Source organism: Nomascus leucogenys, chromosome X (assembly GCF_006542625.1).
Source record: "Nomascus leucogenys isolate Asia chromosome X, Asia_NLE_v1, whole genome shotgun sequence".
In the NCBI taxonomy this organism is placed as follows: Eukaryota; Metazoa; Chordata; class Mammalia; order Primates; family Hylobatidae; genus Nomascus; species Nomascus leucogenys.
The window spans coordinates 75,430,449-75,448,804 of NC_044406.1; the positions used below are offsets into that span (position 1 = coordinate 75,430,449).

At 37.6% G+C, this 18,356-nt stretch overlaps 1 protein-coding gene across 2 annotated transcripts in view; it reads left to right on the forward strand.

Moving 5' to 3' along the window:
• DACH2 (dachshund family transcription factor 2) overlaps window positions 1-18,356 on the forward strand; it is a 676,171-nt gene that overhangs the window by 464,499 nt on the left and 193,316 nt on the right. For both annotated transcript variants that reach the window (XM_003269018.1, XM_003269019.1), the window contains one exon: window positions 17,688-17,819. In XM_003269018.1, coding sequence (XP_003269066.1) covers window positions 17,688-17,819 — 132 coding nt within the window. The remainder of the gene's footprint in view (window positions 1-17,687; window positions 17,820-18,356) is intronic.

Here is an 18,356-nt window from a genome sequence, read left to right on the forward strand (position 1 = left end):
TCAAATTGAGAATCAAATCATGAACACAATCTCATTCACAATTGCCACAAAAAGTATAAAATACCTAGGAATACAGCTAACCAGGGAGGTGTAAGATCCCTACAAGAAGAACTACTGAACACTGCCCAAAGAAATCAGAGATGACACAAACAAATGGAAAAACATCCCGTACTCATGGATAGAAATAAATAATATTTTTAAAATGGTCATACTTCCCAAAGCAATTGATAGAGTCAGTGCTATTCCTCTTAAACTATCAATGACATTCTTCACAAACCCAGATAAAACTATTTTAAAATTCATATAGAGCCAAAATCAGCCCAAATAGCCAAAGCAATTTTAAGTAAAAGGAACAAAGCTCAGGGGATCATGCTACCTGAGTTTAAACTGTATTACAGGGCTGCATTAACCAAAACAGCATGCTAGGCTGGGCACGGTGGCTCGTGCCTGTAATCTCAACACTTTGCGAGGCTGAGCAGGCAGATCACCTGAGGTCAGGAGTTCGAGACCAGCCAACATGGTGAAACCCCATCTCTACTAAAAATACCAAAAATGAGCTGGGCGTAGTGGTGGGTGCCTGTAATCCCAGCTACTCAGGAAGCTGAGACAGCAGAATCACTTGAACCCTGGAGGCAGAGGTTGCAGTGAGCTGAGATCACCCCATTGCATTGCAGCCTGGGCAGCAAGAGTGAAACTCCGTCTCAAAATAAACAAACAACAACAACAACAACAAAAAACCCAGCATGCTTCTGGTACAAAAACAGACACATAGACCAATGAAACTGAATAGAGAGCCCAGAAATAAGGCCACACGACTACAACTACCTGATCTTTGACAACACTGACAAAAACAAGCAATGGGGAAAGAACTACCTATTCAATAAATTATGCTGGGATAACTGGCTAGCCATATGCAGAAGATTGACACTATACCCCATTCTTACATCATACACAAAAATTAACTCAATATGGATTAAAGTTTTAAATGTAACACCCCAAACTATAAAAACCCTAGAATACAACCTACGCAATACCATTCTGGACAAAGGAATGGGCAAAGATTTCATGACAAAGACACCAAAAGCAATTGCAACAAAAACAAAAATTGACAAAGGAGATTTAATTAAACTAAGAGCTTCTGTACAGCAAAAGAGAGTATCAACAGAGTAAACACGTAACCTACAGAATGGGAGAAAATTTTTTCAAAGTATACCTGTGACAAAGTTCAAATATCCGGCATCTATAATAAACTTAAACAAATTTACAAAAAAAAAAAAAAAAAACTGAGTAACCCCATTACAAAGTGGGCAAAGGACATGAACAGACACTTTTCAAAAGAAGACACACATGCAAAAGAAGCATATGAAAAAAAGCTCAACATCACTGATTATTAGAGAAATGCAAATCAAAACCATAATGACATACCACCTAGCATGAGTCAGAATGGCTATTACTGAAAAGCCAAAAAAAAAAAAAAATAACAGATACTGGTTAGTTTTCAGAGAAAAAGGAACACTTATATACTGTTGGTTGGTGTGTAAGATAATTCTACCATCATGGAAAACAGTGTGGCTATTCCTCAAAGACCTAAAAAAAAATATACTATTCAACTCAGCAATCTCCATTAGAGGATTCCTGTGTTGAATGGTATTATTATACACAAAGACATTTACAGCACTATTCACAATGGTAGAGACACAGAATCAACCTAAATTTCCACCAGTGGTAGACTGATTAAAGAAAATGTGGTATATATACACCATGGAATACTATGCAGCCATAAAAAAGAACAAAATCATGTTCTTTGTATGAACATGGATGGAGTTGCAGACCATTATCCTTAGCAAACTGATGCAGGGGCAGAAAAGCAAATACCACATATCCTCACTTATAAGTGGGAGCTAAATGATGAGAACACATGGACGCATAGAGGGAAACTACACATACTGGGGCCTACCAGAGAGTGGAGCTTGGGAGGAGTGAGCAGATCAGGAAAAGTAACTAATGGGTACTAGGCATAGTACCTGAGTGATGAAATAATCTGTATAACAAACCCTCATGACACAAATTTACCTACATACTAAACCTGTACATGTACCCCAAAACCTAAAGTACAAGTTAAATTTAAAAAAATACCAATGTCATTTACCTAAAATTCACCAAAAAAGAGCCTGAATAGCCAAAGCAATCCTAAGCAAAAAGAACAAGGGCAGAGGCATCACAGTACTGATCCCAAATTATACATTAGGGGTACACTAACGAAAACAACAAGTAGTGTTAAAACAGACACAGAGATCAGTGGAACAGAATACAGATCCCAGAAATAAAGCCATATATGTACAGCCAACTGATGTTTAACAAAGTTGACAAAACATACACTGGGGAACGGACAGCCACCCTCTTCAATGGTGCTGGGAACATTAGATTACCACATGCAGAAGAATGAAACTGGATCCCTGTCTCTCACCATATGAAAAAACTAGCTCCAGATGGATTAAAGAGTTAAATGTAACACCTGACATTATAAAAATACCAGAAGAAAACCCAGGAAAAACTCATCTGGACATTTGTCTAAGCAATTAATTCATGACTGAGTCCTCAAAAGCACAAACAATAAAAACAGAAATAGACAAATGGGAATTAAACTAAAAAATTTGGCACAGAAAAAGAAATAATCTACAGAGTGAACAGACCACTGGCAGAGTGGGAGAAAATATTTGCAAACTCTGCATCCAACAGGGGATTGATAGTCATAATTCATAAGAAACTTAAACAACTCAACAACAAATAAAAAAAAAGACCCCATTAACAAGTGGGCAAAGGACATGAATAGACATTTTTGAAAAGAAGACATACAAATGGCAAACAAGCATGTGAAAAAATGCTTAATGTCACTATTCATCAGATAAATTCAAATTAATAACATAATGAGATCTTATACCAGTCAGACTGGCTATTTTTAAAAAGGAAAAAAAGATAACAAATGTTGGTGAGTATATGGAGAAAGGAAATGCTTATACACTGTTAGTGGGTATGTAAATTAGTACAACCTATATGGAAACAGTATGGAAATTTCTCAATGAGCTAAAAACAGAACTACCATTCAATCCAGCAGTCCCACAACTGGGTATCTACCAAAAGGAAAAGGAATTATTATATCAAAAATATACCTACACTTATATGTTTATTGCAGCACTAGTCACAATAGCAAAGATATGGAATCAACCTAAATGTCCATCAATGAATGAGTGGATAAAGAAAATATGGTAGCGATGAGTGGCCAAGATGGCCAAGTAGAAGCAGCTAGTGTGTGTGGCTCTCACAGAGAGGAACAGAAACTGCCAGGAACACAACATCTTCAACTGTAACATCCAGGTACTCACATTGGAATTGATCCAGGAAACAACTTGACCCACAGAGAATGAAAGACCAGAAAACAGCCCACCTGGGAGCAACATGGAGCCTTGCCCAGGAAGTGGTGAATGAATGAGCGACCCTGGGAAACCACACTTCTCCCACAGATCTTTGCAGCACTCAGGTCAGGAGATGTCCTTGTGAACCCGTTCCACCAGAGCCTTCAGTCTTCAGTCTGACAGACAGCTACATGGAGCTCTAAGCAGCTGCTCAGGCATGTGTTGGAGACCCTGGAGCCTTAAATACTTGGGCTTACTGGCAAAAGTAGCTGCAGCTCCTGCAAAGTGGGAGGTTAGACTATGGTACATACCCCTAGGAAAGAGGCTGAATCCAGGGGGCTGAGCAGCAACAGCCTGCAGGCCCCACTTCCAAGGCACATCACAATATAAGACCCACTGGTTTGGAATTCCAGCCAGCTACCAGTAGTGGCATTGCACCTCCCTAAGAAGGAGCTCCTTGGTGGAGGGGCAGGCCACCATCTTTGCTACTGGGCACCTTAGTAGTTCCAGCCATCAGGCTTTGAAGATTCTGAGCTGACCCAGGGCAGAAGGGATCCCCAAGCATAGCACAGCTGATCTACCAAAACATGGTCAGACTGCTGCTTTAAGTGGGTGTCTGATCCTATTTCTCCTCACTGAGAGAGACCTCCCAACTAGGGTCTCCAGCCACTTCCTACAGCTGCTTTTGGAACAGCAACAGGTTTGTACCTCCCTGGAATAAATCTCCCAGAGGGAGGGACAGGCTACCATCTTTGCTGTTTTGCATCCTTCACTGATGACACCTCTGGGTTCTGGAAAATCCCAGGTGACTAGGGACTGGAGCGGGCCCCAAGCATACTGCAGCAGCCCTAAGGAAAAGTGGCCAGATTGTTACATGGGTGCCTGTTCCCATATCTCCTCATCCGGCAGGCCCTCCAGCCTGTGCTTCCAGCCACCCCCCGCCAGAGCTATTGAGCCAGTACAAACTCAGCAACTCCCTGGACAGAGCCTCCAAGGGCAACTGAAAGCATCTCTGCTGCTGCTGTGGAACTGTCCTTGCCACCCCCAGACTAATGAAGAAGCAAAGACCCTAAGTGCTTTATCCACATCTCCAACAAGCTACAGTTGACACAAGGAGAGGCCAGTCAGTCTCCCCCATGCCCCACACACCTCTCACGGTTCATAACCAGACAGTAAACCCCTGGCTTGGGCCCAAAGCACAAACGTTCTCTCTTGGGCTGACTGGATGGAGTGATTGCTTACACCTGCATCTCTCTCTGCGGTAGATCCCCCAAGAGTCAAGCAAAATAACCCTTGGCCACAACCACTAAGATCTCTTCATCTGCTGCCTCTGAGCTGGGGAAGGAACATAAACACTGAGATCGCCTAGGAACTGCAGTGGGCAGCTAAGGAGTGCCAAGTCATGAACTACAGCAAGCACTCAAGGGGGAGAGGAAGCCACCCTTTCAGAGCACGAGAGGGAACACGGCTGCAACTGTGAGGAAACATAGGGGAGCCACACAACCAATCAAGGGTCTACCAACTGACCAATAAGGCTAAGTGTCACCTGCTGGATCACATCCCAAAGCTTCAACCCCAACAATGCTTTACTAACATTTCCCCATCTGAAACCAGAGACAAAAAGTCAGTTTCAAATAAAGACTCTACACAAAGACTTGGCCCAGTGAAAACATCCAAAAAAGAAGTCTATTGACTGTATTCAATCTACACTGCAATTAAAGGAACAATCACACACAGAGATGAGAAAGAACCAGCCTAAGAACTCTAATAACTAAAATGGCCAGAGTGTCATATATTCTCCAAATGATCACACCAGCCCTCCAACAAGAGTTCTGAACCAGGCAAAACTGCCTGGAATAACAGAAATAGAATTCAGAATATGGATAGGAACAAAGATCATTGGGATTTAGGAGGATGGCAAAACCCGATCCCAGGAAAATATGAATCACAATAAAGTGATACAGGAGCTGAAGGACAAAACAGTCAGTGTAAAGAAGAACCTAATGTGTCTGGCAGAGCTGAATAACACAATAGAAGAATTTCACAATGTAGTCACAAGTGTTAGCAGCAGAATAAACCAAGTTGATAAAAGAGTCTTGGAACTTGAAGACTGGTTCTCTGAAATAAGACAGTCAGACAAAAATAAATAAAAAAATAAAAATGAATGACAAGAATCTCCGGGAAATATGGGATTGTGTAAAGAGGCAAAATCTACGAATCAATGGCACCCCTGCAAGGGAGGGGGAGAAGCAAACAACTTGGAAAATATATTTTAGAAGATTGTTCATGAAAACTTCCCAACCTTGTTAGAGAGGCCAACAGTGAAATTCAGCAAATACAGGGAACTCCTGCAAGATCCTACACAAGAAGATACTCCCCAAGACACATAACCATCTGATTTTCCAAGATTGAAATGAAAGAAGGAATGTTCAACACACCCGAGGAGAAAGGGCGGGTAATCTACAAAGGGATTCCCATCAGGCTAACAGCAGACCTCTCAACTGAAATCCTACAAGTCTTAAGAGATTGGGGGCCTATATTTATTCAACATTCTTAAAGAAAAACAATCTCCAACCAATAATTTCATATCCAGCCAAATGTAGCTTCCTAAGTGAAGGAGAAATAAGATCCTCTTCAGATAAGCAAATTTTGAGGGACTTTATTACCACTAGAAGTGTCTTGCAAGGGATCTTGAAAGGACCACTAAATATAGAAAGGAAAGATCACTACCAGCTAAGACAAAAACACACTTAAACACACAGACCAGTGTCACTGTAAAGCAATCACACAAACAAGCCAGCATAGTTACCAGCTAATAGCATAATGACAATATCAAATCCACACATATCAATAGTAACCTTGAATGTAAATGGGCTAAATGCCGCACTTAAAAGGTACATAGTGATAAGCTGGATAAAAAAGCAAGACCCCACAGTATTCTGTCTTCAAAAGATCGACCTCACATGTCTTGACACTCATAGGCTCAAAATAAAGGGATGTAGAAAAATCTATCAAGCAAATGGAAAACAGAAAAAAACAGGAGTTGCAACTCTAATTTCAGAAAAACAGATTTCCAACCAATAAAGATAAAAAAAGACAAGGAAGAGCATGACATAATGGTAAAGTGTTCAATTCAACAAGAAGAGCTAACTATCCTAAATATATATGCACCCAACACAGGAACATCCAGATTCAGAAAGCAAGCTCTTAGAGACATACAAAGAGACATAGACTCCCACAAAATAAGAGTGGGAGACTTCAACACTTCACTGACAGCGTTAGATAGATCATTGAGGAAGAAAATGAACAAAGATATTGAGGACATAAACTCAGCATTGGACCAAATGGATCTGATAGACCTTCACAGAATTCTTCACCCTAGAACAACAGAATATTCATTCTTCTCATTGCTACATGGCACATACTCTAAAATCAACTAAATAATTGAACATAAAACAATCCCCAACAAACGGAAAAGAACCAAAATCATTCCAAACACATTTTCATACCACAGCTCAATAAAAATAGAAATCAACACAATGAAAATCTCTAAAAAACAATTATATGAAAATTGAACAACATACTCCTGAAAGATTTGGGGTAAATAATGAAATTAAGGCAGAAATCAATAAGTTCTTTAAAAATAATGAGAACAAAGATGCAACATACCAGAATCTCTGGGACACATGGAAGGCAGTGTTAAGAGGGAAATTCATAGCACTAAATGCCCATATAAAAAAGTTAGGAAGATTTCAAATTAACAATCTAATTTCAAAACAGAATGAATTAGAGAAGGAAGAACTGATCAACCCCAAACCCAGCAGAAGATGAGAAATGACAAAAATCAGAGCTGAACTGAAGGAAACTGAGGCCCATAAAAACCATTCAAAAGATCAGTGAATCCAGGAATTTTAAAATAAAATAAAATAAAATAGGCCACTAGCCTTACTAATTAAGAAAGAAAGAGAGAAGATCCAAATAAACACAATTAGAAATGAGGAAGGGAATGATACTACTGATGCCACAGAAATCAAAACAACCATCAGAAGCTACTACAAACACTTCTACACACACAAACTAGAAAACCTAGAAGATATGGATAAATTCCTGGACACATGCAACCTCCCAAGACTGAGCCTGGAAGAAATGGATTCCCAGAACAGATCAATAACGAGCTCTGAAATTGCATCAGTAATATGCCTACCAACCAAAAAAAGCCCAGGACCTGATGGAATCACAGCCACATTCTACCAGATGTACAAAGAAGAGCTCATACAATTTCTACTGAAATTATTTCAAACAACTGAAGAGGAGGGACTCCTCCCCAACTTATTCTAAGAGACCATCAACATCCTGAAACCAAAACCTGGCAGACACACAACAAAAAAAGAAAACTTCAGGTGAATATCCTTGATGAATATTGATGCAAAAAAAACCTCCACAAAAATATTTGCAAACCAAATCTTGCAACACATCAAAAAGCTAATCCACCATAATCAAGTAGGCTTCATCCCCAGGATGCAAGGTTGGTTCAACATACAAAAATCAATAAATGTGATTCATCACATAAATGGAACTAAAGACAAAAACCAAATGATTATCTCTATAGACGTAGAAAAGGTTTTTGATAAAATTCAACACCTCTGCATGTTAAGAACTCTCAATGAAGTAGGTTTTGAAGGAACATACCTCGAAATAATAAGAACCTTCTATGACAAACCCACAGTAAACATTATACTGAACGTGCAAAAGCTGGAAGCATTCTCCTTGAAAACTGGAGCAAGACAAGGATGCCCTATTTCATCACATCTATTGAACATAGTATTGGAAGTCCTAGCCAGAGCAATCAGGCAAAGGAAAGAAAAAAGGGCATCTGAATAGGAAGAGAGGAAGTCAAACGATATCTGTTTGTGGACGATATGATTCTATATCTAGAAAACCCCATAGTTTCGGCCCCAAAGCCCCTTCAGCTGACACACAACTTCAGCAAAGTTGCAGGATACAAAATCAATGTACAAAAATTACTAGCCTTCCTATACACCAACAACAGCCAAACTGAGAGCCAAATCAGAAAGACAATCCCACTTATAATTGTCACAAGAAATTAAAATACCTAGGAATACAGCTAACTAGGGAGGTGAAAGATCTCTGCAATGAGAATTACAAAACACTGTTCAAATAAATCAGAGAAGACGCAAATGGATGGAAAAACATTCCTTGCTTGTGGATAGGAAGAATCAACATAATTAAAATGGCTAGACTGCCCAAAGCAATGTACAAATTTAACACTATTCCTATCAAACTACCAACAACATTCTTCACAGAACTAGAAAAAAATAAATTTAAATGGAACCAAAAAAGAGCTGGAATAGCCAAGGAAATTCTAAGCAAAAAGAACAAAGCTGGAGAAATCACATTACCTGACTTCAAACTATACTACAAGGCTACAGTGACCAAAACAGTATGGCACTGGTACAAAAACAGGTGCATAGACCAATGGAACGAAATAGAGAGTTCAGAAATAACGGTGAATATCTATGACCATCTGATCTTTGACATAGCTGACAAAAACAAGCAATGGGGAAAAGACTCCCTATTTCATAAATGGTGTTGGGATAACTGGGCTAGCCGTATGGAGCAGATTGAAGCTGGACTCCTTCCTTAAAGCATATACAAAAATTAACTTAATATAGATTAACAACTTAAATGTATAACCAAAAACTATAAAAACCCTGGAAGACAACCTAGGCAATACCATCCTGGACCTAGGAATGGGAAAAGATTTCATCAGAAAGACAGCAAAAGCAAGCACAGCAAAAGCAAACATTAACAAATGAGATCGAATTAAACTTCAAAGCTTCTGCACAGCAAAAGAACCTATCAACAGAGTAAACAGACAACTTACAGAATAGGAGAAAATATTTGCAAATTATGCATCTGACAAAATTCTAATATCCAGCATCTATGAGGGACTTAAACAAATTTACAAGATAAAAAGACCCCTCTAAAAAGTGGGCAAAGGACATGAACAGACACTTTTCAAAAGAAGACATTCATGCAGCAAACAAGCATATGAAAAAGCAACTCTATATCACTGATCATTATAGAAATGCAAATCAAAATTAAAATGCAAATCAAAATGGGTGTCATGAAAACGAAAAAAATTAACATATGCTGGCAAGGTTACAAAGAAGAGGGAACACTTATACACTGTTGATGGGAGTGTGAATTAGTTCAATCTTTGTAGAAAGCAGTATGGGGATTCCTCAAAGAGCTAAAAGCAAAACTACCACTTGACCCAGCAATGCTATTACTGGGTATATACCTAGAAGAATATAAAGCATTCTACCAGAAAGGCACATGCATGCAAATGTTCATTGCAGCACTGTTCACAATACTAAAGACATGGAATCAACCTAAATGTCCACCAGTGACAGACTGGATAAAGAAAATGTGGTACATATACCCTATGGAATTTTATGCAGCCATAAAAAGGAACAAGATCATGCCTTTTTGGGGAACGTGGATGAAACTGGAGGCTATCATCCTTAACAAACTAAGGCAGGAACAGAAAACCAAATACTGCATGTTTTCACTTCTAAGTGAGAGCTAAATGATAGGAACTTATGAACACAAAGAAGGGACTAGCAGACACTGGAGTCTACTTTAGGGGAGAGGGTGGTGGAGGATATGAGCAAAAAAGATAACTATTGGGTACTGCGATTAATACCTGGGTGATGTAATAATATGTACAACAAACCCCCGTGACGTATGTTTATCTGTGTCACAGACTTTCTCATGTACCCCCAAGCCTGAAATAAAAAGTTTAAAAAAGAAATAAAATATGGTATACACATACACCATGGGATACTATTTAGCTGTAAGAAAGAATGACATGTCTTTTGCAGCAACATGCGTAGAACTGGAGGCCATTATTTTAAGTGCATCAAGTCAGAAATGAAAATTCAAACACTGCATGTTCTCACTTATAAGTGGGAGCTAAATGACATGTATACGTGTGCATAGAGTGTAAAGTAATAGTCATTGGAGATTCAGAAGGGTGGGAGGGCAGGTAGGGGGTGAGGGTTGAGAAATTACTCAATGGGTATGATACAAACTGTTCGGATGATTGTTACGCTAAAAATTCAGAGTTCACCAATACACAATATTCCATAAAACTGCACTGGTACTCTTTAAATATATACTTTTATTTAAAAAAATGGAGTTAAATATAAGACCTGACATGACAAAACTGATAGAAGGAAATATAGGGAAAAAATTTTTTGACATTGGTCTTGGCAATGATTTCTTGGATATGACACCAAAAGCATGGGTAACACAAGCAAACATGAAGTGGTACTATATCAAACTACAAAGCTTCTACACAGCAAAGAAAGCAATCAACAGAGTGAAAGGGCAACCTACAGAATGGGAGAATATATTTTCAAATCATATATATAACAAAGGTTAGTATACAAAATATATAAGTATATCCTGCAACTCCATAACAAAAAATAAACACTAAAAGCCCAGACCTTATCTCTATGCAACATATGGATGTATGAAACTGACACTTGTACATCCTAAATATATTTAAATAAATAAATATATAGGCAACAGAGCTGAAAATATTTTTCTTTCTTGAAATAAGACATACAAATGACCAACAGGTATATAAAAAACACGTTCAACATCAGTAATCATCAGGGAAATGTAAATCAAAACCATAATGAAATATCACCTCACACTTGTTAATAGGACTATTCTTTTTTAAAAAATAGATACCAAAGCCTGGCAGAGACACAACCAAAAAGGAGAATTTCAGACCAATATCGTTGATGAACATTGATGCAAAAACCCTCAATAAAATACTGGCAAACCAAATCCAGCAGCACATCAAAAAGCTTATCCACCATGATCAAGTGGGCTTCATCCCTGGGATGCAAGGCTGGTTCAATATACCCAAACCAATAAATGTAATCCAGCATATAAACAGAACCAAAGACAAAAACCACATGATTATCTCAATAGATGCAGAAAAGGCCTTTGACAAAATTCAACAACGCTTCATGCTAAAAACTCTCAATAAATTAGGTATTGATGGGATGTATCTCAAAATAATAAGAGCTATCTATGACAAACCCACAGCCAATATCATACTGAATGAGCAAAAACTGGAAGCATTTCCTTTGAAAACTGGCACAAGACAGGGATGCCCTCTCTCACCACTCCTATTCAACATAGTGTGGGAAGTTCTGGCCAGGGCAATTAGGCAGGAGAAGGAAATAAAGGGTATTCAATTAGGAAAAGAGGAAGTCAAACTGTCCCTGTTTGCAGATGACATGATTGTATATCTAGAAAACCCCATTGTTTCAACCCAAAATCTCCTCAAGCTGATAAGCAACTTCAGCAAAGTCTCAGGATACAAAATCAATGTACAAAAATCACAAGCATTCTTGTACACCAATAACAGACAAACAGCCAAATCATGAGTGAACTCCCATTCACAATTGCTGCAAAGAGAATAAAATACCTAGGAATCCAATTTACAAGGGATGTGAAGGACCTCTTCTAGGAGAACTACAAACCACTGCTCAGTGAAATAGAAGAAGATACAAACAAATGGAAGAACATTCCATGCTCATGGGTTGGAAGAATCAATATCGTGAAAATGGCCATACTGCCCAAGGTCATTTATAGATTCAATGCCATCCCCATCAAGCTACCAATGACTTTCTTCACAGAATTGGAAAAAACTACTTTAAAGTTCATATGGAACCGAAAAAGAGCCTGCATCGCCAAGTCAATCGTAAGCCAAAAGAACAAAGCTGGAGGCATCATGCTACCTGACTTCAAACTATACTACAAGGCTACAGTAACCAAAACAGCATGGTACTGGTTCCACAACAGAGACATAGATCAATGGAACAGAACAGAGCCCTCAGAAATGATGCCGCATATCTACAACTATCTGATCTTTGACAAACCTGACAAAAACAAGCAATGGGGAAAGGATTCCCTATTTAATAAATGGTGCTGGGAAAACTGGCTAGCCATATGTAGAAAGCTGAAACTGGATCCCTTCCTTACACCTTATACAAAAATTAATTCAAGATGGATTAAAGACTTAAATGTTACACATAAAACCATAAAAACCCTAGAAGAAAACCTAGGCAATACCATTCAGGACATAGGCATGGGCAAGGACTTCATGTCTAAAACATCAAAAGCAATGGCAACAAAAGCCAAAATTGACAAATGGGATGTAATTAAACTAAAGAGCTTCTGCACAGCAAAAGAAACTACCATCAGAGTGAACAGGCAACCTACAGAATGGGAGAAAATTTTTGCCACCTACTCATCTGACAAAGGGCTAATATCCAGAATCTACAATGAACTCAAACAAATTTACAAGAAGAAAACAAACAACCCCATCAAAAAGTGGGCCAAGGACATGAACAGACACTTCTCAAAAGAAGACATTTAGGCAGCCAAAAAGCACATGAAAAAATGCTCATCATCACTGGCCATCAGAGAAATGCAAATCAAAACCACAATGAGATACCATCTCATACCAGTTAGAATGGCCATCATTAAAAAGTCAAGAAACAACAGGTGCTGGAGAGGATGTGGAGAAATAGGAACACTTTTACACTGCTGGTGGGACTGTAAACTAGTTAAACCATTGTGGAAGTTGGTGTGGCGATTCCTCAGGGATCTAGAACTAGAAATGCCATTTGACCCAGCCATCCCATTACTGGGTATATACCCAAAGGACTATAAATCATGCTGCTATAAAGACACATGCACACGTATGTTTATTGCGGCACTATTCACAATAGCAAAGACTTGGAACCAACCCAAATGTCCAACAATGATAGACTGGATTAAGAAAATGTGGCACATATACACCATGGAATACTGGGCAGCCATAAAAAATGATGAGTTCACGTCCTTTGTAGGGACATGGATGAAACTGGAAATCATCATTCTCAGTAAACTATCACAAGGACAAAAAAACCAAACACCGCATGTTCTCACTCATAGGTGGGAATTGAACAATGAGAACACATGGACACAGGAAGGGGAACATCACACTCCGGGGACTGTTGTGGGGTGGGGGGAGCGGGGAGGGACAGCATTAGGAGATATACCTAATGCTAAATGACGAGTTAATGGGTGCAGCACAACAACACGGCACATGCATACATATGTAACAAACCTGCACATTGTGCACATGTACCCTAAAACTTAAAGTATAATAATAATAAATAAAAATAAATAAAAAAAAGTAGGTGAAAATGTGGATTAAGAGAACGTCTGCACAATATTAGTGAGAATGTAAACTGGTTTAGCCAGTATGGAAAACAGTATGTTGGTTTCTCAAAAAATTAAAAATAGAACTATCATACCATCCAACAATCCCACTTCTGAATATATATAAGAGGTAAAATCAGAATCTTAAAGAAATATCTGCACTCCCATGTTCATTGCTGCTTTATTAACAATAGCCAATATATTAAAAAACCTAAATGACCGACAATGGATGAATGGATTTAAAAAACCTGGTATTTATGTATTATATACAATGGAGTTTTATTCAGCTTTCAAAAAGAATGAAATCTTGCCATTTGTGACAACGTGAATAAAGCTGGAGCATGATATGCTAAATGAAATAAGCCAGACAGAGGGACAAACACCATGACACCACTTACATGACAAATCTAAAATAGTCAAACTCACGGAAGCAGAGATTAGAATGGTGGTTGCCGTGCACTGAGGAGAAGAGGAAACGGTGCTATTAGTTGAGATGAGCAAAGTTTCAGGTGTACAAAATGAATAATTCCTAGAGATCTACTGTACAGCATAGTGTCTATAGTTAACAATACTGTATTGTATACTTAAAACTTTGCTAAAAGGGTAGGTCTTACGTTACATTTTTTGTCACACAACAACAATAATAAATAAAGTGGACAGGCAGAAACTGATGGAGGTTTATGGTATAGACTATGGTAATGGTCTCATCGATATATACACGTATGTCCAAACTCATCAAGTTTATGCATTATATATTTACAGCTTTTTGTATCTGAATCATACCTCAGTAAAGTAGTTTTTAAAAAAGAAAATAACAAATCAAATAACTTAATAAATATGTTTAAATTATAAAAAGAAGAGTGTAGAGTACCATAAGGGCTGTACATTATGACTTGGTCAATAATTAACAGTGACTAGACATTGAGGCGATAATGAAATTAAGTGAACAAGAATAGAAGGCATTGAGGATACAGAAGTAAATGCTCAGTTATCAGTAAGTGCAAAATGTGAATGTTTTCCCAGCAGCATTGAATCTCTGCCTTTCCAAACCAATTTCAATCATTTAAATATATGTAATTTGAACGTAATGTAAATGTGTTATTTTCAGATTCAGTGACTGAAAAGGACAACTTTTATACTTCTAGGTATATGTGTGGCTTTTTACCCATATTGTAGCACTTTCACTTTTAAATGCATCTTTTCATTTTCATTTAACTTACTATTTTCTAGTTGTCCGATGCAAGTTGAAATTTTGGTTCCCAAGTAAAATTTAACTAAGTAACTCCTGAATCAGCTTTATGTATTGCCCTTTTTATGTATCATTCCAGACCTGCATTTTGAGAACTTGTGGCCAGGTGCTAAACTGCTATTTTAAATCTGTTAGTGTTACACTGAGAAGCTTCCTGAGGATAAGAATTTAATTGAACAGTTGAATAAAAGGCCAAATTGCTATGAAAAATTCATATGAACCAAAACATCTTTTCCACTGCTTTCCTATCCTTGACTATAGTTTTATCTGAAGACACAGATATTCAGGTGCTGTACTGAAGACGAAACAAATAGGATTTAAGAGTTTCATAAGCTTAAAGTCAATTATGGTATAAATTATGGTGATGGTCTCATGGGTATATACTTAGCACCAAGCTCATCAATTTGTATACATTATATATGTACAGATTTTTGTATCTCAATTGTACCTCTGTAAATTAGTTTTTTAAAAATAAAATAAAAAATCAAATAATAAATTTTTTCTGCACCATAAGGCAATACAAAATGTATGTTATATAGGCTATACCTCTAAACTTTGAATCAAGTGTAAGGAGCTATATAAAAGACAACAAAAAAATGCATGACCATATGTGGTAAGGGGATGTTATCCTTTAGAGAATTTTTTTAACTCACGTGTGAGCTGCTTTAGGACTTTAACAAATACATCTAGGTTCCATCAGGAAACTTGGACTTCTGCTCCATATCTTCACCTAAATAACCGACCTATAATGGTTCAGTCTGAGACTCAGTTTCCTCATCTGCAAAATGAAGAATTAAACTAGCTCCTAAATCTTTTGTATGAATTAAAAATATGTGGGGAATCTGGCTCATTAATTCTCTTATTATCATCATAGGAGACAAACATTTTACCATGAATTTTCTATACCTGTGAGAGGGTTTAGATATTTGTATACGTTTAGCTTTCATATGAAATAATGGATTTCATATATTGTTCACTGAAATCCATTATTTACCCTACAAATAATAAAATACCTATTAATTCAGTAATTATCATAGCCAGGATTCAGTTCTGAGGAGCCCGTGTAAATTCTGGAAACTTTTTGGTACAGTTTTGATCATGAGGCACTCAGTCATGGTGGTCCTAAGCAAGGTCCATTTGTTTAAATCATTGCCATCATATTTTCTGTCTAGGCATACCCTTTGGGAGCTGAATGGGTTATTTGGGGGACTGGAATTTTATAAAGCTAAACTAGATGTGGCAAGAAAATCTCTTGGGCCGTCAAGATAATGTACAAATGTATATCATCACTTTAGATACTAAGGAAATCTCCCTTCAGATTTTTTCTTTGCCATGATTTAGACACAACCTAATGTGATGAAAAGTTTGCTTCATTACGAGTTTTCTATGCATCATAAGGAGTACAGAATGGCAAAATAGAACCTTAGTTATTCTACCAAACACACAGTTAGATGGTTTAGGCTGTATTTACCTCAGCTTACATATTTGATAAGGATTCACCTTACCTCTTAGAATCAGAATCTTCTAATGACAGTTATTTATTTTTTTTGAAAAACCATTATTTGCCTTCTTTTCCTTGAATCACATTTTTATGGTAGGATGAATTTTACTGAATTCTGAAATAATCCTTCAAAATCTACCGGATTTTTCTTTTTGGCTCATGGTAACAGTGTACTGGTAGATGATTAGGGACATTGTCTAAAAATAATTAAGTTGAATTCACTAGACTTTTTGGAGGATATCGTTGGAGTATGGATTGTTCTGGTACTTTTAGTACTTGTTTCCTTATATATGGTTGTGTTGCTGTCTGATATAGACTTCCTAGGAGAAATAATTTCAAACTTACATATTCACTTTTTAATCTATGGCCATTCCCCCACACCCCACCTCTTTATACCATTATGCTGAGAGCTTTATTTTAATATCTGACTTTTATTAATACAAAAGATTATAACTATACTACAGACGCTGGCTATATAGGTGGCATGCTATGTTTTCATTCATTTGGTCCCTTGGTGTATAAGTATGAGGCAGATCAAAAGGTAGAAAGAATACCTGAAGTCTTTTCCTTCTTCTCCCCCTCCCTGCTAAGCTGATCCTCATAGGCTAGGCAGCCTATCCTTTATAAAAGTGCCAGCAAGGATATGCACTAGAAAAGGGTTCCTTTAGATATGCACTAATGAGGATACACACTCAAAGGGGTTTCTTTTAGAATTTCAGAGTGCTCCCACTGACAAGTTGTTTTAGATGGAATTTACTACATAGTGAGTTCTGTCCAAAATAACTGTCCAAAACTCTTAGCAGACAAAAGAAGACATTAGCAAGAATTTGCATTTTACTATCTTTGTTTTATTTGTGTTTCAAATTGGGGATCAGATATATATTTAATATATATTTTTTAAATTTATAAACTATTCATTGTAGCATGAAGAAATTATAAGAACTGAAAGTTACATTGTTAAAAATATTAACAAATACAAGTCAATTTTGGTTTGTGCTATGTAGCATAGCTCTGTTAAATAAATTTATCCAGCTTTCAATTACATTAAGAAATGATCCCCATTTTACAAAGGATCATCCATAGCTCAAACCTCAGTATCATGCAATATTTTCATGTGAAAAACCTGCACTTGTACCCCCAAATCTGAAATAAAAGTTGAAATTATTAATATAAATAAATAAATGGAATGGAATAATTCTGCTTTTAGGTATAACAGCTGCAGCAATGGCTGAGGCGATGAAACTGCAGAAGATGAAGCTTATGGCTATGAACACTCTTCAGGGAAATGGAAGCCAAAATGGGACTGAATCAGAGCCTGATGATCTTAATTCTAACACAGGTGAGTGTCTTCCGGAATTCCAGACAGGTGACTCTTACTGTTTTATTGTGGGGCAGGAGAGAGGTGGGATGAGGATGGAGGAGAGAATAATAAATCTACTTTGGTTATAAAGATACTCAAGAGGGATGCTTAGCTCTATTGCTAACATTTGTACACTGAAATTAGAAAACAGTTACAAGTCATAATCTCATTTTGGAAACATTTAGTTATCTTCACTGTTTTGCTGTGGTAGAATTGTATTATAATTCCTATAGTGCTAGCCATTGTGCTCTCTGCCTGACAAAGACTGGTCCACTCCAGCATCACCCCAGGTTTCTTACTCCATCCTCTTCTAAATAGTTTACCACTGAAAGGCAATGCTGACAGTCCAGGTTGGCTGGGCTGAAGTCTTTTCAGCTGGAGTACCACTTCCTTAGCTAAAGGAAAGTGCTGGCTGACTGCAGGCATTATCAACAGGGACTAATGAAAAGAAGTAGAACAGGGAGCAGGCAAAGAAGAAAAGATGGATGAAAGGAAAAGAAAACAGAGGTGACTTGT